The sequence below is a fragment of the Tursiops truncatus genome, chromosome 5 (assembly GCF_011762595.2).
Source record: "Tursiops truncatus isolate mTurTru1 chromosome 5, mTurTru1.mat.Y, whole genome shotgun sequence".
In the NCBI taxonomy this organism is placed as follows: Eukaryota; Metazoa; Chordata; class Mammalia; order Artiodactyla; family Delphinidae; genus Tursiops; species Tursiops truncatus.
The window spans coordinates 125564252-125588917 of record NC_047038.1 but is presented as its reverse complement, the minus strand read 5'-3'; the positions used below and the strand labels follow the sequence as shown (position 1 = coordinate 125588917).

Here is a 24666-nt window from a genome sequence, read left to right as displayed (position 1 = left end):
AAATTGTTTTTTCATCATTTCCAACATCCCATAAATATTTGTCAAGGACAAAGAAAAGGAATGTGGATCTTTATTCTTCTCATATAAATAACTTTGTACACATGACTTCTGGCTTTCATACATAAAGGAGAAGAAACTAGCTCGCTTGTATGGCAGCTCCAAAACTAAAAGATTGTTGCACATATAAGGGGGTTGAATATATTTTGTAAAACTCTGATGCATTAGTATTTCTGTGCTGTTCTAAAGATTAGTTTTTACTTATATTAATTAAAGATACAGAAACTATATATTCAATCATGTTACATGGGACACAACTTGGGGATTTTCCTCAATCTTATTTTTCATCAGCTTCTCACACTCATATAATATGCTGCTCAAATTTTTTTGTGTGCAATACGAACATTTGAACATTTCAGTCAGGTACTGAGCCAGAAAAGGTAATTGAAGTTTTTAGAAAACTTATGTGCTTAGAAAATATTTTGTTTCCTTGAAATATTAATAATTTATAGCTGGAAAAATAGGATCAAGACTTGTTTCAGGCCGCTTGATCACTGGTTCGTAAATTTAGGAAGCGTTTGATTAACAAGATGATGAAAGCATTTAGTGGGTACAGGAATAGTTTAAATACTTGAAATTAAAGGCTTTCCACAAAGCCCTTTCTAAGAAAGTTTAGCTTAGAAGTCTTAGAACGCTTTCTAAGGAAGTTTAGAGCTGTGGTACCTGTTTTGATCAGAAAGGTAGTTTCTCTTTGCTCTAGTAGTTTTATGATTTGTACTAGTTTTTTTTTTGTTTCTGTTGTCATTTGTTTAAAAAAATGTTAAAATTGTAGGGGGCTTCCCTGGTGGCGCAGTGGTTGAGAATCCGCCTGCCAAAGCAGGGGACGCGGGTTCGTGCCCCGGTCTAGGAAGATCCCACATACCGCGGAGCGGCTGGGCCCCGTGAGCCGTGGCCGCTGAACCTGCCCGTCCAGAGCCTGTGCTCTGCAACGGGAGAGGCCACAGCAGTGAGAGGCCCGTGTACCGAGGAAAAAAAAAAAAAAGTTGTAAATCACATCTAATCATAGTGAACTGTTAAACTTCTACTGTATCTTTATTTTAAGGAAAAATGAGAATAAAATTATCCTGTTGGTCCTAAAAAAAAAAAAAAGAAAGAAAAAGAAATATAGGTATTCCTCTCACCTCCATTATAAAAACTAAATTGGGAGTATTGAAGTAACATGAAGATCATGCACAAAATGGTACGTGAGCCTGGACAAGGAGAACTGGTGTTATTACTTTTGCTTCTAAGAAAGACAGAAAACGCTGGAGGGAAGAGAGAGCTCACTTGGGAGGAGGGTTTAGAGGACCTGAGAAGGTGGTGAGCTGACCTCTTTCCCATCCGCACTGGAGAGGAGTGGCAGGGGCAGTCCGGAAGGCATCAGGCATAAAGATAGGCCCATAGAGTTGGATGTATCTGTGTTACAAGAACAAGCTGCGGGAGACACAATAGTTAACAACATTCTCATCTCAATTTTTTAAGAAGTTAGGGTTGGGATGATTCCTTTGGACTAGAGAAGACAGAAGTGGTTAGCTAGGACAAAGGCCACAAGCTGCCTCTTGAACAAGCCACCCCCTGGATCAGGAGAAGGCAGTGTTTGAGGAGCCACGCTTGTGGATGAAAAGGGTCCTCAGTTGGATGCCTGAAGATCATCAAGTATGCCCCACAGTTACACACACAAAAACCCATATATATTTCCATTATATCTTTCCATGACTGTAAACCAGCTTGAAAATGTCTGTATCCACCAATGAAACTTCACTCACCAGAGAACTGCTCCCCCCACACACCTGCCCAGTGATAAATGCTAACAAGCCTTGCGAAACAAAAAGGTAGTTTTTCAAAGGGAATCAATAAAATGTGTAAAGGGAAAAAGAAGTCCTCATAGAGACTTTAAATTAGACACTGAGATTTTAATTCTTTAAATTAGATTGAACAAGCATTAATGGACTAATTGAATTTCCCAGAGTATGTCAGCTGTAGTCGGGCAAGAAGTTGAAAAAGTACATGTGGTCATAAGAATGCATGTTTGTATGTCTGAATAGTGAGTGTTCAAAAATAATCCACTGGATATACATATTGGATGGAGCTGGATCACAGATGTGGGAAGTAACACAAACTGTGTGTATGTAAGAAGAGAAAAAAATGACCCAAAATATTTGTTGTTGATAAGGAAAGAATTTAACACTAATGAAGGAGAAGGATGAAAAGAGATCTGTGAAAGGAAATAAATTATGTAGATGCAAATGACTTAGTGAACGGTTGTAGAAGCAATTTTCTAAATTTGCAGGTGATACTGAATTGGCAGACATTGCAAACAGTAAGGAGCAATTCAATCAGATAAAGGACTTGAATCATTAAGTACTTGGTCTCATAGATGGCAAGCACAGATAAGTGGTGAATAATAAGTCTTGAATCAAAGCTAAAGAACAGTGAGTGAATATTTGCCAAAGGGAATGATGTTGTCCAGGAATGGCTTTAAGGTTTAAAGAAACTTACAGGCTAGGACAAACAAAAATTCAGTAAAATATGTGTAGAATTAAAAAGATTTGGTGGGCTATAGGATATAAATTAAGAGACTACTGCATCAGTCAAAGCCAAGGTGATACAAAGACTGGTGCTATGATAAGAAAATCTCATAACCTGAGGATATATAAATCCTGAAATCCACTGTTGGCTATTGAAATGCCATCTATTACCTAGATTTTCATCTATCTCCGGTCATGGTTTGGGGATAAAATTAAAGAGGAAGATAACTTCCAGGCATAAAAGAGAGTGCAGATTTGTGTGAGACCATTCTAAGTAACTTTTAAAGAGCATTTCAACCATGAGATTCTATATGATTCTATGGACATAATCTTAGGGAATTGTTTAGATTGATCGGTCATTTTTATTTAGGATGCTTATTCCATAAAATAATGGTCTATGTTAGTCTGGAAATTATAAACATAGAGAAATATACCACAAATGAAAGAGGATAATAATTTATATGGTCTAGGAAGGTAATTGATATGATAGAGAATGCATTCCTTCTTTCCCTGTGTTTTTGCAAAGTTGAGAACTTTATTAAATAAGTTTAACTTCAATATTGAAGAGAAATAGAAAACATCCTTTACACAACATTGAAGCCATATTTGGAATCTTTAGACAGTCACTCACATGAATGTACCAACCCCATTTGAGGAATTTGTTTTAAATTCACATACTAATATCAGAATGTTTATTTCACTCTGATATAGAAAGTAGAGGCATGTCTTGAAAGGTATTTCTGTGTTTACTCTTGACTGCCATTTGGATACTTCAGATTTTAATTGTTTTAAGTCTTAATGATTCTGAGTTTTCTCTTTGTAATTTGTATAAATTTGTGTAATTTTATAGTGACAGGCTTTAAAATAAGTAAAGATTTCCCTGATTAAAAAACAAGCAGGGCTTCCCTGGTGGCACAGTGGTTAAGAATCCGCCTGCCATTTCAGGGGACACAGGTTCGAGCCCTGGTCCAGGAAGATCCCACAAGCCGCGGAGCAGCTAAGCCCGTGCTCCACAATTACTGAGCCTGTGCTCTAGAGCCCGCGAGCCACAACTACTGATCCTGCACGCACCACAACTACTGAAGCCCGTGCGCCTAAAGCCCGTGCTCCGCAACAAGAGAAGCCACCACAATGCGAAGCCCGGGCACCGCAACAAAGAGTAGTCCCGGCTCTCAGCGACTAGAGAAAACCTGTGCGCAGCAACAAAGACCCAAAGCAGCCAAAAATAAATAAATTTAAAAAAAACAACGAGCAAACACCCAAGCACCTCACAAGACTCAACTGTATCAAGGGAGGAGGTGACTGCAGAGGCTCCAGATACATGTGTGAGGACATCTAATGTATCTCTTACTCATTTTATATTTCACTTAATGCCACACAGAATTGCTAGGAGAACAGCCTTTACAGATTCACTTCTCATAGAGACAAACTGTTTCTGGGAGCTAGTTCTTTCTCATTTACAGAGAACTTACATTTGCCCCCCTGCAGAGGTCTGAAAACATCTTTAATAGCAGTCTTAAGTGAATTCTAGAATGATTGAAAAGGTTACTGTAATGAAAATAAAAATTCACTCAATTTTGGTCATTATCCTTGGTGTGCATTTTACTGAAATGTGGATTTACAGTTTGGGCATTTCAGGCAGTGATTGCTTCCATATGCTCTGTTCACAAGCAGCCTGAAGATGACTTTTCAGAAAGTTAAAAAAAGTCTCTACACGACTGAAAAACTCTTTCTGATGGCCCTTTTATTTGAAGATGGTAGCATTCCTCTTGGGAATTGTAGAAATGCTATTATTTTTAAATCCCTTTTAATGCTGCAGGATAATACCTGAACCACTGCAATTTATGAATAACCTGTAGCTTGCTTCCCACTCGACATTCAACAAGCATTTATTGGGGCCTAATGTGTAGCTGGCATTGTAGGGAATACATAAAATATAAAACACAGAGTTCTTGTTCTCTAAAAGCTAAGTAGGAAGGAGGAGAGAGAGAGATCCAACACATATCCAACACTTTTCTTACTATCTACACTTCAACTTCTGATGAACTTATCCAGTGTCAAGGATTTAATTGTCATCTATAAGTAGACAACTTTTAATTTGTTTCTTCAGCCCAGACATCTCATCTGAATTGCAGACTTACAGTTCTTGCTACTACTCAGCATTTCCTCTTAGATGCCTAGTGGGCACTTCAAATGTAACATGTTCAAAACTGAATTCCTGATTTCACCACCACCCTGTCACAGTGTATGGCAACTCTAATCTTCAAGTTACTCAGTCCAAAACCTTTGAGTTACCCTTGACTTCTTTTTTCTCTGTTTTACGTCATACACGGTGCATCAACAGTTTGTGTGTGCGTGGGGGGGGGGGGTACGCGGGCCTCTCCCTGTTGCAGCCTCTCCTGTTGCGGAGCACAGGCTCCGGACACACAGGCTCAGCGGCCATGGCTCACGGGCCCAGCCGCTTCGCGGCATGTGGGATCTTCTCGGACCGGGGCATGAACCCGTGTCCCCTGCATCGGCAGGCGGACTCTCAACCATTGCGCCACCAGGGAAGCCCCATGTATCAACAATTTTTTCTGGCTATAAATTTGAAATATATCCTAAATATGATCACTTCTTACACTTCACTACTAACCACTGGTGCAAACCACTGTTTCATCTCCTTAGGACTACTTCCATGGCCTCTTAACTACCCACCAGGCTACAGCTTTTTCCTTCTGTAATCGTTTTCAATAGAGCAGTGAAAGTGATTATTTTAAAATGTCAGTCAGATCATACCACCCTCTCGCTAAAACCCTGCAGTGCTTTTCCACATTATTCAATGTGAGAATTATTCAGATTCTTAGAGTTGCCTATAATGCCTTCTGTGCTCATTCATACACATATACATGCACCATCATGTCTGTTAATCTCTTCCTTCTAACTACTTCCCCAGTATGCGTATTGCTTAGGGTCAAATCGGAAGTCAGAAAAATAAGAGTAAGAATTTAAAACCACATACATGCCAAAAGAAAAAGAAAAATGGAGCTATGAATAATTGCTGGGTAAGTAATTAGGAGAAAGAAATAATGCAGAAACCATGAAAGCAAGAGTTTGTCAGATGTAGCAAGTAGAGTATGGTGGGCATGGCCAACTCCACAATTTGTTCACCTATAACCTTTGGCAAGCTACTCACTTTCTCTGAACCTCAGATTGTCCTCTCTACAAGGAGGATAGTGATACCCTTGTACAGGGTTGTACATAGAGAAATATACCTAGCATATGTGGAGGTTCAACTCACCCAGGTGAGCCAAAAACGTTAAAATCTAGACTACTAAAGTCAGAGGACCTGGCTGATAGCTTGATATGGAAAACACCTGTAAAGTCAATGACTTCCTCACAATGACAGAGACTTCTTCAAGCAGTAGACAGCCTTGAAATCTAATTCTTTCCTTCCAAAATTTAGGGTTATATAAAAACACCTATTCCTCTTACCACATAGCAAAGAGCAAGTAAGTCAACAGACCTGTTTTGGAAATCTACTGTGAGCAAAGCAGTGTGAAAAATATTTAGGGGGGTAGAACACTATGAACATAAAGCTCCTGCCTCAAGAAGTTTATAACTAAGAAGATAAAATAGATATTTATGGTATAAGTACTATATGAGAGCTGCAGAAAAACAGAGAGATGAGGGGTAAGGCTCCGGGGGAGGGGCAATGTCATGAACTCAGGTAAAAATTATATATACACACATATATATGTGCATATATACGCTATGTATACAGATATATAGAAACAGAGGGAGACTTGTGAAAACTAAACTCTTTCTAGAGGGACTTTAAAATTATATCATTATGTGAATGTGCATGGTGTGGGCAGGGTTTTGAGAGAGAGAGTTAGAAGTGATGCATGTGGTTTCTGGGAAGAGGCTTAGAAATAAGACTAATAATGACAACATAAACACTAAACTAATAATATTGTTGTCACTATGGTGTTGTCAGAGGCAAAACATCTGTTGCAATAATGAAAAGTATTAATTTCTAGAAATAGTGTGGTGAGCTCCAAGAAACAGGTTTTGATTGAATATAATCCAAATTGCAAGATCAAAATCTATTACTTATAAGGGGCAAGAAAAAGGAAACGTTCTAAAAATTCTTCAAGGAAGAATGATTAAATTTATCAGAGTACCGTCATAATCATAATCATATTGCGTACCTACCATCTGCTATTTATGTGCTGAAAATTCAAAGGTGACAAAAATAACTGTTGCTTTAAATTCTGTGCACACTTTAGAAAGATTGAATAGCTCTGTGTGTGTGTTACTCAAAGATATTATATAATATTATTTAAAGTTTGATCAAATATTGGAAAAAATATATAGGCATATGTATCGATATATGTAAAAGTAGAAAAGAATCTGGAAGGACATGCATCAATCTTGAAACAGTGGCTATACGTGAAGGTATGGAAAAGACTGCTGATTGTCCTTAAATATCTGTTCCCTCCTTTCTTAGTAACATAGCTCCTGAATTATAGCCAAATACTGACTGTCCACCATGTACATTTCTTGGCTTCTCTCCTGATGTATGGTCATGTGACTAAGTTCTAACCAATGAGAAGTGTCAGTCATGTGACTAAGTTTTAACCAATGAGAAGTGTCATGAGAATTAAAAAGGAGTGTCATTAGAACCTTCTGGAAATGTTCTTAAAGGGAGGACTTTTGTTCTTACTCTGATCCTCCTCTTTCCTCCTCGCTGGAATGTCAGTAGAATGGCTGTAGCTTAAACAGCCATCTTAAACCATGAGTTGGAAGCTTTGTACTGAGCAGAGCAGAACAAGAGAATATGAGCTGATTTCTAACTCTGGAAGCTTTATCAGCCCGGGACTGTCAGCCGTGAGACTCCTTCTATATTGACATTTAATCCAGTGATATTTTGAGCATTTCTTTCATTTGTAAGAAGAAAATAGGATGGTTTTATATAATTTGACCCTTTAAAATCTAAGATATATTTGTATATTGCTTTTACAGTTTAATGTTTAAATTTACTTTTCATCTTAGTTTTGCTTTTCTTTGTTTTCTAGATGGAAAACTTACTAGCCAGTGCTGAAATGTATGTTTTTCTGTTATGTTTTGTTTTCACATTGGCCTATCTTCCATGTTGAGCTAAATGGACTCATATGATTTAATTACCTGACAAATTTACAGTTAGAAAATTTCTTTTCTCACATTTTTAACAGCTAAAACTTGGAAAATGTTTAACTTGCAAATAAGTACCTTACACCGATATTCACCGACTTCTCATGTTTGAGCCCTGCCAAAAATATTTCTCTTCTTATGTCTCTACTGAGTCTGGAAGACATTTTTACAAGTTATTCCACTACTGAAATTTTAGGAATTTTTGAGACTTCTCTCCACTTAAGATGTTGAATCAAGCATAAGCATCTACCTCTTCCTTTTTAGACCTCAAATGACATAACCATACAACCATAGAGGAAAATTTAATATATTACTCTAAATTAAGGTAGGGTGCCTTCCATGAACCAGAGTTGTCAGATTTCAGGAAAGCACACTCCTAAGAAATTGTAGCTTTATCAGAGGACCCCAGAAAAATTCCATTAATTATCAAATTGGATGTAAGTATCTCATTCCAACAGAGATAATATTGGAGTCCCAAACGAGATTGCAAGTCTATGGGTGAGAAGAGAGGGCAGGGAAGGCATAAGTGATTTCATAAGAAAGAAGAAAAGGAAGCAGAGAACATGCATGAAGAGAGCCAAAATAACCTTCAGAAAGAGAAAGTTTAATACCAAGTGTTAATGTGCAGAACACAAATCTGGAACTTGTTATTCCACAACACTGGCTAAGGGGAAGGGACTTAAAAGTGTGCCAGCATAGTACCCTCAGGAAAGCGTTACTTCTGGAGCATCAAGAGAAATTAGAGAATATATGTGCTCCTTGGAGACATGGTAGTGAAGGTAGAGGTCAGTAAAAGAGCAAAATTAAGAATTCTGTAGAAACCAAGCAGAAACAACACATACCAACCCACTGCCACCCACCCCCAAACAACCTCCATTGAAGAAAGCAATGTTGCTACACTGACAGAAGGAAGTACTATTGAACAAGGACTCTTATCTACAAGTTATCCAGGAATAGAAAAATAATTGGACAAGTTCTATTCAAAACTAAGAATTAAAGAAAGTATGTCAGTATGTTTTAAAAGTTGATCAACATTCTCCTCACACAACCACAGAGCAAAATAAAATTGTAACATAACACTTCAAACTGAATTAAATGTCTCAAACAAGCATTTGAAATGTTTTAAGGAGAAAATCTAACAGAATCACAAATTCAGAAGCTAATCATTTAAATGGCCAAATGACAAAGAAATGCAACAACCTCAAGATATATTTTTTAAAAAAAAGACAAAAATTATAAGACATAAAGTACAAATTTCTCGAAGGAAATTAAATTACATTGAAGAACAACAAGAAAAAATAATTAAAATGAAATAAAGAAGTAAAAATGTTCAGAGTAAATGAATCAAAATGGAAAATAGGCCAAAAGTATAGCATATGTATTTGAAGTCTCTGAAGAAGAAAAGCAACACAATGGTACAATTAATATTTAAATCTATAATCTAAGGAAACTTTCTGAAAATGAAACAAATGTACTTAGTGTTCCTAGAAAAGCTGATCCAGGACAATGAACTCTGAGCTATGTCTTAGTAAAATTATTAGACTTCAAAGACAAAAAAAAAAAAAAGAAATCCTCAAGGCAAAAAAATCAAACTACTTTTAATGGTAGAAAGTTAAATCATTATCAGACTTCTCAAGAGCAACACACGAAGAAAGCCAGCACTAGAGAAGCACTATCAAGAATTTTTTTTTTAAGTGCAGGCCAAATATTCTGTAATCCATTCAAGATCTCCTTCATGGCTACAGAGAAAAGAGTTTTAAACACACAAGTGCTAAGAGAAAAGTGGACACTTGAGCCCCTCCTGATGAAACAACTAGAGTATGAGCTTCATTCAACCATGAAATAACAGGATAAACTTGACAAAACGACTAATAGTGATCATTTAATATATTTAACTGTAGAAATGATGCTAAAACAAGGTTAGAAACATGGGTTAAATGATAATTTGAAATCATAGTATGGTATAAAAAATGAAAGGATGGTCTTATTAAACACTGGGAGAAGAACAGGGAAAGAAAGGGGAAAATAGAATATCATTATTAACTAGTATAGAAAATAAGTGGAAGTCACCTATTTCATTTAAAACAAAGAAAAAAAACAGAAAGAAGGTTAAGTGAAAAAAAGTGGGGAGTAAGGGCACTATAAAAGGTTTAAATATAAAGTTAACCACTATAACAAAAGTACAAACCTTTCTAAAAAGAAAAAAGTAGCAAAAACAAACCACAGAGAAAAACACACAGATATACAAAATTCAAATAATAATAAATAACAAATAATGAAATACATCTTTTGTGTATATATCAAACACAAAATCCTGATAATATACTATCTTCTAAAACACACATAAACATTGACAAAAATCAGTCATGGATTAGGTCTCATGGAAAACACCATTAAGTTCCACTGAGTGGATATATTACAACTAAATTTCTCTGATCAAAATACAATAAAACTAGAAAAAAACCAAAATTAAAAAATTTTTCCATCTGAAATTAAGAAAGCCTTCTATTAAACAACTTTTGGGAAAAAGGAGAAATACAAATATATATTACAGAGTTTTTTTAAGACATGGTAGTGAAAACACTACATATGAATCTATAAAGAATATTTAAAGGAGTGATTCATAGTCTTAAAAATCCATATCAGGGCTTCCCTGGTGGCACAGTGGTTGAGGATCCGCCTGCCGATGCAGGGGACACGGGTTCGTGCCCCGGTCCGGGAAGATCCCACATGCCGCGGAGCGGCTAGGCCCGTGAGCCGTGGCCACTGAGCCAGCGCGTCTGGAGCCTGTGCTCCGCAACGGGAGAGGCCACAACAGTGAGAGGCCCGCATACCAAAAAAAAAAAAAAACCATATCAATAAAAATGAAAAAAATGGAAATAAATATATTTAATTCCATCTTCAAAAGCTAAAAAATTTATACAGCAAATTTTAACAGAAGATATAAGGAAGATAAAAATAAAAGGAGAAAGTAATAAGGTAAATAATTTTTTAAGTAAATTAAATTAATAAGTTAAATCTTGGTTCTTAGAAAATATCAACAGAAGACAAATCATTAGCTAATCCAATCAAATAAAGAGTAAAGAACTTAGACCAATTTATACAAAAAGTTATCAAGGAATTACCCCACAAAAGAGGACCAGGCCTGGAGTGTTTCACAGGTGAACTCAACTAGTCTTTTAGAGAACAGATAGATCCAATATTATTCCAGATTTAAGGAGACTAAGAGATACAACAACTAAACTCAAGACATGATCCTGGACTAAATTGTAGGATGGGACAGTATTGGGATCAGTGACAAGGTTGTAATATGGACTGTAGATTAAAGTATGGCATCAATGTAAATTTCCTGAATTTGATAACAGTACTGTTGTTCTGTGTACAGAATATCATTGTTATTTTAAAATAACACATATAGTTGCACTCTGAAAGAGGGAAAAATTAGACTTCAATAAATAGACTAGAATAAATAGAAAAGTATGTTCTTATATCCAAAGACTGTTGAAATATTTTTTTCTGACTAAATTACGTTATCTTGGAGTCCATTCAGCATCCCAAAGTGAATTTATGAATTTATGAGAATGATTTAAAATACATTTGAAGATATATTTACATGGTTTTAGCTTAAAAAAACTCTGAAGGTGATAAAAAGGGAAAGGAAGAAATTCTTGAGCTGTAGATACTGACATAAAGGTAAAACAATTAAAACTGTATGAAATTGGACCAATAAAAAAGAACAGAAATCCCAGAACGTGTGTGTGTTTGTGTGTGTGTGTGTATGCATGTGTGACTGTATGAATTAAGCATATGCTGAAAGAGTCATTTCAAGCCAGGAGAGAAATTATACTTTCTTCTAGAACAATACTCAGGTAATGGGCTAATTGTTTGAAGGGAGGAAGTAATTATGTTCACATCACATTGACTCTGGAGACAGCCTGCCTAGATTGGAATCCTGGATTTTAGCTCTATGACCTTAGTCAAGTTACTTAATCTATCTGTGTCTCAATTTTCTTATCTATAAAGTAAAAAGAACAATACTATTTATCTCACAGAATGTTTGTGAAGGTTAATTGAATTAAATATTGAAAAGTATTCAGCTCATAATAAGCACTATATAAATGTTAAATAGTAGTGGCTGTAATAGTAGTAGTAACAAAATATCCTTGGTACTTGTCTTAATTGGATTTTTAGATGGCTTATCATGTGCTAAGCTATAATCAAAATAATACCATTCTTAATATTATTTAGCCATAAGAAAGAATGAAATTCTGCCATTTGTAGCAATGTGGATGGACCTAGAGAATATTATGCTTAGTGAATTAAGTCAGACAGAGAGAAACAAATACTGTATGATATCACTTATATGTGGAGTCTAAAAAATAAAATGAATGTATATAGCAAAACAGAAGCAACTCAGATATAACATTAAGGGAGTTGCAATAGTGGTCATCTTATTGGAATTTGACTGTTTTCTTTATAATTTTTTGTTCCTTAAAATTTTTCTAGGATTTTTAAGTATGATCTTAATTTCAGAGTAAAAGTTACTTTAACCACAATTTCATTGGTTCAACCTCGATATTTATTCATTTCCAGTGGTATATTTGAAAAGTAGTGGATATTGTAGTATGTGTTTATAATTGAAACTGAAATATTAATCTGTAACCGTGACGTAACATATCTGTTTCTTTCAAAGAAATGCATAAAATCTTGACATTGAGAAAATTAATAATTTGTGATTAATTTTACAGTTTGATTATTTTTCTTTTCCCCAACTTACATATTATATTTATTTAGAAAGGTCTGTTGAAACTTTAAAGTCTTTTAAAGTCTTTAGAACAAAAATATTTATATTCCCATATTAGCAAATAGAGAATTATCGTAATATAAGGTCTCAAGAAATAATTTTTTAAATTACAATTTCAACGTTGGAAAGGCTCTTATATTACCAATTTCAGTCTATTCATTATACAGATGAGTAATCTAAATTGATGGTTTGGCCACTTGCCCAAAGTCATGTCATATATCTTAAATGAAGATGTAAAACTCGAACACATTCTTCCTTTCTTCTTCCCTCTCACCTTTCCTCCCTTCCATCCTTCCTCCCCCCTTCCTTTCTTCCTCTCTTAGCTTTCTTCAATGTCTACTTTCTCCCAAGCAAACCTGAAATTTTTACATTAAAACATTATTTCAAGACTAAAGAATATAAAATGATATTTCAGAAAGCTGTCAAGAAATTTTTAAAATTTATGCATAGTTCATACTTGGTGAAGAGTAGAAGAAAATGTATGGTTTAAGAAGCTGAATAGGCAGAGATAGACCTAGTGCTTGTTAAATGTGTGCTAAAGCTCTTCAGTAAATATTTTCCTTCCACTTTGCACAAAAAATCTTTAAGGTGGGAATGATAAAGGGAAAATACTTAAAGTAATTGAAGCTCATGATAGGCACTTTTAATGAGTTTGAATTTCCACGTCCAAATGAACGATATCCCAGGGGGATAAATGCATTTCCTGAGGTGATATATGAGTTACTATAGATAATGTGTACAAAACATGAAAAAGACGGCTGTTATATAGTTGGAGGTTGGCATATTCAAAATTAGAAAAGGAAATTTATTCTGACAGAGCAATGAATTTGATTTTATTCTCTGGTAAAATTATGGAATGGATTATTAATCCGATGTGTTGTAGATGGTAAAAAAAAAAGTAAGCAGTTCATTTTCTTTTTTGATGGCATTAGCTATTCATAAAATGAATATCTGATTATTCATATATTTTGAGTTCAATAATGCCTTTTACAAAACACTTAAAAACTATATAGAGGACTTCTCTGGTGGTGCAATGGGTAAGAATCCGCCTGCCAATGCAGGGGACATGGGTTCAAGCCCTGTTCCGGGAAGACCCTACATGCCGTGGAGCAACTAAGCCCGTTTGCCACAACTACTGAGCCTGTACTCTACAGCCTGCGAGCCACAACTACTGAGCCCACGTGCCACTACTACTGAAGCCCACATGCCTAGAGCCTGTGCTCCGCAACAAGAGAAGGCACCGCAATGAGAAGACTGCACACTGCAACGAAGAGTAGCCCCCGCTCGCCACAACTAGAGAAAGCCAGTGCACAGCAACGAAGACCCAACGCGGCCAAAAAATAAATAAATAAAATTAAAAAAACAAAACTATATAGAGCTACTTGGCTAGATGACAGTGTAGTAAAGAATACTCATAGGTGATTAAAAAACATATCTCGGGTATTAACTAATTAGCTGTTTTCAAAGGGGGTAGAACTTTAGAGGCAAGTTTCAATACTTTGAGCTTTCCCATGTACTCTTCATCAATGTTTTACTAGTAATATGATTGAAGAATTAAAGGCCTGCTTCTCAAACTTCGAAATGATGCAGAGCTAGCAGAAAAAGTTGATATAATGGTTGATAGTAAAGATTCAAAATATTTCAGATAGATGTGAAGGTCAAAAGAAACAAAGAATGAAATTGATGAAAGATAAATACAAGATCCAACATTTTGCTTCAAAATCAACTGCATAGGATTTCTGAGGACTTCTGGATTGACAGTATTTTATTTTAAAATATTTTGAAAATTTATTTAATCCTAAGTTTAAGTCAATTGTAATTCACCTAGTAAAAATGATTCAGACTCCAATGTCATTTAAAAAACTGTATTATTCTTATCATCTGAGGAAACATTTATGAATTGGACTATGTTCACAGGCAAATGACCAGTATTTTGAGGGATATGGAAATCATATCTTGAGAAGAGTGATTGAATAAGCAAATTATTTTTTATTTTAAAATAATATTTCCAAGTAAGGAATAAGATAGCATTCGACAGGTATTTTAAGAATAGTCGTAGAACAGATCTATTTAGATTTATAATGTGATGTATTGATAACAAAGCTAACACACTTAATAGAGGATACAGAGAAGCATATATCAATCATAATAACACCAAGGCTTTGTATTAATTAGAATATTGCAAATATAAATTGTTCATCTTAGCAACTGGGCTTGTTATACTATTAAATAATATAGCATTTGTGGAGCATGTAACAAGGTACTAGGTATATAGTAAACATTAAATAAATGTATAACTATTGGTATTATTAACATAATGTCGTTAACATTATGTTCAAGCATAAACTAGATAATTGTTAGATATGATCAGTTATTTCAAATTAAATTTAGAGTAAATGTGTTCCAACTTCTCTGAGTGTAAACTTCTAAGAGTCAATGATCATGTGGCGTATTTGTCGTGCCCTATTGTATTATCCATCCATCTCCTTCTCATGACTTGAAAGAATGTAAATATTTCCTTTCAAGAAAAATGTTACAACTGTGTAATTAGAATAGTTTTGAAAAACAATTATCTATATTCCAGGTTTAGTGCTAATTCTTATCACAATTCAAATAATCACTTTTACATTAAACACTTGACATATAATAATATTTTTTAACATATTAAACATACTATAGTAGACTCAATTACCTTAGCTAGTGGCAAATGACATAAACATAAATAAATTGATAAGCCAAGAACTTGATTTTAATTATTGAAGTAATCATTCATGAAGATATAAATTTTTTGTCACTGCTACAAAATTTAGCAAATTTTTATGTTGCCATTTTATTTTTATTCTGTAAAATTCCCTCTCCGTCAAGTATCCTGAGAAATAGGGAGATAATTTATAAGAATTGGGTAATGAATATCTAGTGAATGTTCTATCTTCTTTCATTCATATATGAAGCAAGTATTTATTAATCATGAATCTATGCCAGACAAATGTGCTTGATACAGGAACATGTCAATCTTTTTAAAAAGTGACAGTCCCTGCCTTCACAGAGCTTGTGGTCTAGTAGAAAAATTCATTGTTCAAAAATCATACAAATAATGTAAAATTGCAACTCTCATACTGTTAGGGAAGTGAGGGATACAGGCTTCTGATGGTGTAAACAAAAAGAATTACTATTCCAGTCAAAAGAGCCATGGATAGCTTTCCTGAGGAAGTGATAATTGAGCTGATTTATGAATATGAATAAAAGTTTACTTGAAGAAGTTTCAGGAGGGTCAATTCAGACAGTACAATCAGCATGTATGAAGATCATGCATTGGGAAGAAGTGCTGGAAAGAAAAATGGTCCAGTAGGAATATGTCGAGGTAGGTGGAAGATAGTGTATCCAAAGATGTATAGGCTTTGTTAAAGATTTTACTCTTTTTCCTAAAAGCAGTGCAAATCCACTGAAAACCTTTACATTGTGGCAGGGACAGGATCAGATGTGCTCAACAGAACGAATACTTTGGCTGCAATAGGGAGGTTAGAGATGAGAAAAGGTAGATTTCAGGTAGACTCGTAAGGAGCCCTGGAAAGCAATGATGAGAGCTGAAAATAGTAGAGAAGTGAATGGATATTAGGATTCTCAGTAGGTAGAATCAGAAGTGACAGACAGGATAGGGGAATAAGACTGAGAAAAATAATGAGATCACCGAGATTTAAGACTTACATAAAAAGATTTTCATTGAAGCAGAAAATATTGGAAGAGGACTGGTTTGAGTTGAATGCCTCTAGTATGATCTTGGCCATGTTAAATTTGAGATGTTTTCGAGACATCCAATAGAAATATCAATTATGTAATTGCATAAATCAGTATATACTCCAGAGCTCATCTCTGTATCTACAAATGTAAATTTTGTAAATCATGTGTATAGATGGGAGTCAATGGAGGTAATGATATGAATGGGATTGCCTAGGCAGAGGATCTCCTATGAAAAAAGGGTGTAGGTCCAAGTCCAGAGGATTGCCGACATGGGCTTGAAAAGGAACTGAGAAAGAGGCTTAATCATGACATGAAAATTCAAGGAAAATAATGTTTATGGTGGAGGGGGCCATCATCACTGTCAAATATTGTCAAGAAGCCTAAACAGATGAGCACTAAATTATATCCATTTGATTCAATAGTGTAAACATTAAGAAGCGCTGCGTCCATTGAGTAGTCGAACACTCGATAATATGAATACAAAAGAGTCTTCCAGAGTGACTGAGGTGTGGAAATACAGACAAATGTTTAGAGAAAATTGACTATGAAAAAGTGAGAGAGAAAGGGTAGCAAGTGGGAGTCAGAAGTCAGAGAGAGTAAAAGGAAAGGTTTTTCTCTTTTTGTTTTTATTTTAATGAGAAAGAGTTAAAGAACCTTTTCATGGGAAATCAACAATTGGTAGATGATGTTGAATACAAGAGATGGGAGTTTAAGCATCTGAACTGGAGGGGATTTGTTGATAAGTTTACTGATGGAGGTTTGGCATTAGAAAGGAAGACATCTCCTCTATCACAAATGAAAGTTAAATAGAATAAGCTGGATGTGGGATATAGGTTGAGAAGTAGAAATATGTGTGAATTTTAATTCAGTATCTTCTGATTCTCTATAAAGTAGCAGTGAATGTCATCTGAGAATTAGGGGAAGTGAGAAGATTAAATGTTTTATGAGGCTAATGGTTTGAAAAGTCATTGTTGAAACTGAACAAGTGAGTTGACATACACATACACACATGCATGCATACATACAGAAATAAATAGACTAATAATAGAGGGAAAGAGAAAGAGAGAGAGAGAAAGAAAGATAAGAAAGAAAGAAAGAAAGGGAGGGGAGGGAGGAAGAAAGATACATGTGATTGATCATTCTGGTTACTTAGACATATTCAAAAAGTTTTAGGACCATCTTTCTGAATCAGTGGTTCTCGCCTTTTTTTTTTTCTGCTCCAGTACAGCTTCTCTACAAGTAAGGACTATCACATACTCATATCAAGCATGGTGGTCTGCTATATCACTGATTCTGAAGGCTGGATTGAGGTACTTCCTTAGGAAGGTGTATACAAATCTCAGAGATAGGAAAATGTGTGTGTATAAGTATGTGTCGTGTGTGTATGCAAATGCATTTGTGCAGTTTGAAAAAGTCCATTATATGATTCTAGTATCCTCTCCACAGGGAGACTGGCAATTTCTTCTTGAGAATAGAATAGCCAAGTGTTGAAAGTGGACCAGAATTGAGGAAGTTCTCCATAGAACTAGGACAAGCAATTACTATATTTAATAAATATTTTAGCACATACAAAATTATCAGTTCACTTTTCCAAAAGAAAACAATAACAAACCACAGCACATCTTCCCTAGATATTTTTCTTTATTACATTATAGAAATTCACTTTGTGATACATACAAATATCTATTATTAAAATCAGTATAGTGACTATTCTAACTCATAGTCATTAAATGTAAAACATTTATTTATTAGCAAAATATTTATGAACATTTACAAATATTCAATCAACATGTCAGCAAATCTCTCCTTAGGTGGAATTTTCTGCCTTTAGTTGAGTCATAAAATGCTTTGGGTCCCTAGTGCATCAATTCGTAAATTACTGATCCACAGTACTTTAATATCCTGAAAAAAGAAATGTACTTTTTGAGAGCCTAATTGAATCTTGAGGAGTTATTTATTCACCATTAAGATTGAGATAAATGAGTCAGCTCACAATAGTCATACTAAAGACAGTTATATTCATTTCACAAATAGATAAACTGAAGCTCAGAAAAGGTAGGACTAGAGAGCTAAGGATCCAGGTTAGATTTTCCTTCTGAAAAGACCCAATTCCTAGTAACTAAGCTATGCTAAATAAATATATGAGCTTGAAAGCAATAACTATTTCTCTGAAAATTCATTTCCATATAGAGTTATTAACTTTAATACCTCTCAGTTAATAATCCGAAACTCATAATTCTTAATGTTAATATAGCCTTGTTGCAGTGTAAATAGTACAATTAAGAAAAGCAAAATTTCAGACTCTTTTAAGGTAAAAACTCTCCTAAAACCAGTTATCCTAATTGCTTACAATATGAGTCATTTGGAAAACAAATGATTTCTTGCAGTATGGTAAAGTGATTATATTATGAACCCTGGCTTTGCAGTAAGAAAAACATTGCTTTAATATCTGGCTTCTAAACTTATTAACTGTGAGAACTGAATGAGTTACTTAAACTCTTGAAGTTTCAGTTTCTTCATCTATGAAATGGAGAGGAAAACATGTAATTCATAACTCATTGTAAGGATTAAATGAGAAAAGTTATTTAAATACTTAGCACTGTATAGATGGGCTGACACACACACACACACACACACACACACACACACACACACAATGCTTAACTTTAGCTAGACTATTTTTGCAGCTGTTATTACTTCAGAGACTAGATGTATGGGAATTGGTTTAGCATTCCACTAGGCATGTTAATTTTCATGTCTTTTTTTTTTCTCCAAAGGCATTAAAACCAGTTTCTATATTCTTTCATCAAACTATAAAAAAAAAAAGAATAATGAAAATGTTCAATTTACTATTGTTTGTGTTTGTCTGAAAGGAGTTTCGCACAGCTTTAGTCACAGCCACAGATAATTATTTCAAATAAGATGCATCTTTTAGATATTTAAATATGTTTTCATATCATAGAATTTAAATGTGAAGTCATTTGTTATGTGCTGTCACTGCAATTCTGCCATGTGCCTTATATAAGTAAAATAGCATGTGCTCTGTGTGGTTCTGAGTGCTAACACTGAGAATCCAAGACACATACTGAGAACAATGGTTATTGCTCCAAGAAGAATTATCTGTTTCCTTAATCTTTAATTGTTCATTAAAATGTTTCAAGGTTTAAAAAATAAAATTATGGTAGCAACCCCTGGTGTATGATGTTATAACTTAATGCTATGAAATCTCTAATAAATTCTAATATATTTAGAACCCAATAATATAAATTTTGATCCAGAGAAATCTAAACCAAGGGTGAAATGCCACGTTGAGGTTTTTTTTTTTTTTTGATAACTTAGATGTTAAGAACATGTTGAATATCTTGGGAACATTTTCTCAGGAAAAATTCTTTAGAATAAGTTTTACCTTTGCTACTGTGTTAATGATGGCTTTGATAAAATGACCCAAGGAAAAAAGACAATTTCCTTCAGGCATTATCTGTGTCTGAAATATTCTTCACTGATTTCACATGCACTGATAATATGAACAAGGTAATTTGTCTAACTCTGGTGGGCCAAGATTTGCAGTAGGAAATGAAAAATTCACATATAGGTCTTCTCTAAGAAGTCTCTGCAGTGTTTTTCAGTTTATATAAAAAGGCTTAAGATGTTGCCTGAGGCATCTATTTTATTTTCCTCAAGGCAAGCTAAGGTGCCACAAATCAAGTTGTTTTTCACACTGTTAATGTATTCCTGTCTCTTTCAATTTCTCAGAGGGCCGACATAGGGATTTCTGCTTTGACTATCACCCCAGACCGTGAGAATGTGGTGGACTTTACAACACGTTACATGGACTACTCAGTGGGAGTCCTACTTCGAAGGGCTGAAAAGACAGTGGATATGTTTGCCTGTCTTGCACCATTTGATCTCTCACTATGGGCTTGCATTGCTGGCACAGTTCTTCTGGTCGGTCTACTGGTCTACCTCTTGAATTGGCTTAATCCCCCAAGATTACAAATGGGGTCGATGACTTCTACCACTCTCTACAACTCCATGTGGTTTGTGTATGGATCCTTTGTACAGCAAGGTAAGGAAAATATATATATTTCAGTACAAAAAAGGAATGTGATGTTTCATATGCCATGCATTCAGTTAAGAACGTTCTGTGTCTTGACATCAGTAAGTGTTCTAAAGGTCTTTACAGCAATGCTAAGAAAAGAACATTTCTTGCTCTTTCCTAGTGGATCTCAAACAGCAGATTTTCAGTAAAAAATGGTACAGTATCTTTTGCTGTAAGTTCAGTTTTATCAACAAAGCCAAAGATGAATGTCAGAGGTAAGGTTCACAAGAAACTCAAGAGGAGATTTTCCTTCCCAAGCTCCGATTCTGAGAAATAGCCTTTCTATTTCTCAGATAAATACTTACTGAGATTTATGAAAATACTTACTACCAGAGCAGATATTGCTTAATTATTTATGTGTATAAGAGATGTTAAGACTTGCTGTTTGTTGAGAGACATTGTTTCATGTATTAAAAATATTCATTGGCAGTGAAAAGACTTTAAGATTCTGATAAGAAATTTACGCTTTATCTTTCACTTTAATATATAATTTTTACCAGTTAACTTATAATTTCATTATATTCTAAACAATGTCTTTGTTGTGTTATTCAGTAGTCAATCTGCCTACTCTTTAAACTTATCTAGGTAATTACTTGACTCTTATTGTTTCAGAATAGAACAATATTTATTGAGCCCCTTACTTGAGACTACTGCCATCATAGAAAATGAAATAATAAAATACTTAGGGGATTGATAGTTTCTTGCAAACTTGTCATATGTATTGAAGAGAAGACATAGGTGTCACAATGGAGACACATGATTCTTTTGCCTTAATATTTACAACTCTCAATAACATCTTACTTTTTATATACACTTGCTATTGGATCTTCCATTAAATTTCATTCTTTCTATTCTCATTTAACTAATCATAAGGTTTGTCTAGACTTTTCATCCGTACTTTCTCACATAAAATCTATCCCGCAAAACTCTGTAAGCATGCTTTTTCCCGCTACCTTTCTGTATCTGTGTATCTTTATCGCAGATATTTTTGGTCCATTCATTAATCACTAATCTAGTAGATATTTAATCCATGCTATTTATTTAAGTAGAACTTTGCTAGGCACTGAGTATACAGTTGGGAGCAAGGGAGTCGTTGCCATCATTGAGCTACAAGTCTTGTGGGATGCAAACATGTAAAATCCACGTGTGATAGAGACTGTTAGAGATCATAGTCGTGGAGAGGGTGAATATATCTTAATGTCGCAAAGAAGGCTTTTTGAATTAGTACTGTATAAACAGAGACAGAAGTAACTATGCAAAGAGCTTATTGAAGAAGAGAATGGGGGGAAGGATACATAGATGGTAGGATAGAATTTAAGACCAAGAAGTGAGGGAGAAATCAGAATAGACTATGCAGAATAGACTATGGGACTGGTAAAGATGAGGCTGAAGATATATTTGTTATTATCAGGGGTTTGAATTTGATCTTCAGGGAAATTATCAGTAATTTAAAGGTATTAAACAGGGAAATGCATGTTTAAATTTTTACTATAATCAGAAACATTGTGATTATAGTATGGATAAAATTGAAAGAGAGCAATGTGGAAAGGGAAACAAATTATCAGAGTATTATAATAACTCAATAAAGAGTTAATGTGGCTTGCACAAAGGTAAGATGACACTGGGAATCAAGAGAAGGGTATTGGTGAATTGGAATCTATAGAACCTGATAAATTATATAGTGCTATGGGGATTGGTACTGAAGGAGAAAAAGGAGGTGAAATTTTATCCTAGGTTTCTGGATTGGGCAATTACGTGTATTGGTTGTCGATGTCATTTTCTGGGGAAAAAAATCAAGAAGAGCAGGTGTGATGTGGAAGATGATACATTCATTTTGGTACATTTGAGTTGAGGTATCTGTGAAATATCCAGGGGTATATTTCTAATGCTTGTTAATGGTTTGATATATTTGTCAGAAGCACAGAAGAGACATCTGGGCTAACAGATTGAGGAGATATTGGCATGTAGGAGATAATTGAAGCCATGGAAGTGAACAAGATCGTACAGAGTAGTTGTTCTCAACTGCATACTCCTGATTGAGGACGACTGACTCAGAGAGGGCCTAGGACAGAGCCCTAAGGAAAGGAATGGGTAGATGAGATTTCAGTGATAACTAATAAGTAGTGACAAGAAAGATGCAAGTACCATGTGTACCATCTAGTGGTATACATACCAAGTAAAGACAATATTTGAATATGGAAGATTGGTTGACGGTGTTAAACATTTCAAAGAATCAAGTAAAATTAATACTTGAAAGGTGTTCATTGGATTTGGCAATAACCTTGTTATTGGTAGTATTCCAGTGACTAGAGCTGCATAATAAATTCCTCAAAAACTTATCAGTTTCGTGGGTCACAAATTTAGACAGGACATGGTGTGGATGGCTTGTCTCTGCTCAATGATGTCTGAAGCCTCAGCTAGACAGCCCAAAGTCTGGAGGCTGAACTTATCTGAAGGCTTGTTCATTTCATTCACACGTCTGGTGGTTAATGCTGGCAGAGAGCTGGTGACCTCAGTTTTCCTCTACGGCCTTTCTCCATAGGATAGTTTGGCTTTCTCACACCATGATGATTGATTTCTCTATAGAGCGTGTCCCCAAAATAGGGGAAACAGTCAGTGAAACGGAAGAATTTTTTAGTCCAGGTTGGGGATCACAAACTTGTATGATGGTGTGAGCTTCTCTTGCAGGAAACACTCTGGATGTGCCACCTCATGGCTTTGTCATGAGCATTTAAATGGTTTTAAAATGTGAAGTTCTTAGATACAGTAACTTATAGAAGTGTCACATAAGTGTTTACTCAGTAAATAAAAAACAAATTAGTCTCAGCTGTGGATAGTTAGACACACGAGAAAAGGATAACAAGGCAGATTATTTTAGATTATTAGCAAGACGGTGGTTGTGAAATAGTAGATTCTAGGGTATATGGAGCAATAAAAAATAGAAAGACCAATAATCAGAGTGTAATAGAGAGTAAGACTGGAAAGTAAGAAAGTGGTAGTGGGAGAGAGTAGAGTTCTTGATGAGGCCAAAGAACAACTGTAGAAATATCAGTGTGAGATAGTTCAAAGTTTGTATTGACAAAATGGGACACCTGAGCCTAACATTTTTGAGATGAAACAGTAGAGGACAAGTTACAGGTGTGTAGATGTGGATTCCTGAAGAGTTGGTGAAGAACTTCAAAGCTGATCAACTGAGAATCCAGAGGAGTAGATGAGCCATCTGTAATGATGGTTGGCTTGGATTAGAGAGAAAGAAAATAAGCCGTGTGCCAAAAGTGTCAATAAATGAGGATAGATAACTAGGATGTTGATAAACATGAGTACTGACTAGAAATAGAAGGTGGTAAGGCTACATGTAACTAACCTTTCTGTTTATCTCACTTCTTCCCATTCCATCTAGTTTTTCTGTGCATGGTTTCAATAACTACCAAAATCTAGATGACTCCCAAATCTATTTCATCCTTGAATTTTAGGTTTATATACTCTCACTAGACTCTCTGGACATATCAGAGATACCACAAATTCCAACATGCCAATAATTGGATTTTTTTGCACTTTAAACCTTTATAGCCTCTCGTGTTCTCTATTCTAGCTGATGCATTAGCAACCACTCAGACCTACAGGTTAGAAACTTTGAAAACAGTTTTGATTTTTTCTTCCTTCTATCCCTTATATCCAACTATAAGGCATGCAAATTTTACTTCATACTTATTTCTAGGAGTGGAAATCTCTTCTCACCTAGAGAGATAAGACCTGGATTTTTACCTAGATTAGGCCTATCTCATTTCTCATCTGAGCTACAGGAATCTCATAATAGGTCTTTCTTTTTCAGTTTTGTTTCCTGCAAATATATGCTCCACATACTTACACATATACTCAAATTATCACTGTCATGGAGAGCTAACCACATAATTCCCATTCCTCAAATATTTCCTTGGCTCCCCAGTGCCCACAGTTTAAAGTTATTTAGAGCATGAACAATACTCCATCGTTTGGGTCTTCACCAGTCTTGATTCTCATCTCCTACCACTCATGGCTCACATGTAATTGTCCAGTTATTCCAAACTGCTTTTGTCTCTTGAACAGAAGACAAGACTGTGTCTTGCCTCTCTGCCTTTGCTTCTACTCTTTTCAAATCGTGAAATGCCTTTATTACCAATTGCTTAATCTCTACGCCCACTCTCTGCTTTCATATGGCAAATTCCTGTGCATCCTCTAGTTCTTATTCTGATCTCACTTCCTTCAGGAAGTCTTTGCGTTTTCTTTTGTCTCCACCTGAGTCCTTT

General features: G+C 35.1%; 1 protein-coding gene across 2 annotated transcripts in view; it reads left to right on the top strand.

Moving 5' to 3' along the window:
* The window catches only part of GRID2 (glutamate ionotropic receptor delta type subunit 2), a 1349856-nt gene that overhangs the window by 1050434 nt on the left and 274756 nt on the right, over positions 1–24666 (top strand). For both annotated transcript variants that reach the window (XM_033857390.2, XM_033857389.2), the window contains one exon: positions 20035–20347. In XM_033857390.2, coding sequence (XP_033713281.1) covers positions 20035–20347 — 313 coding nt within the window. The remainder of the gene's footprint in view (positions 1–20034; positions 20348–24666) is intronic.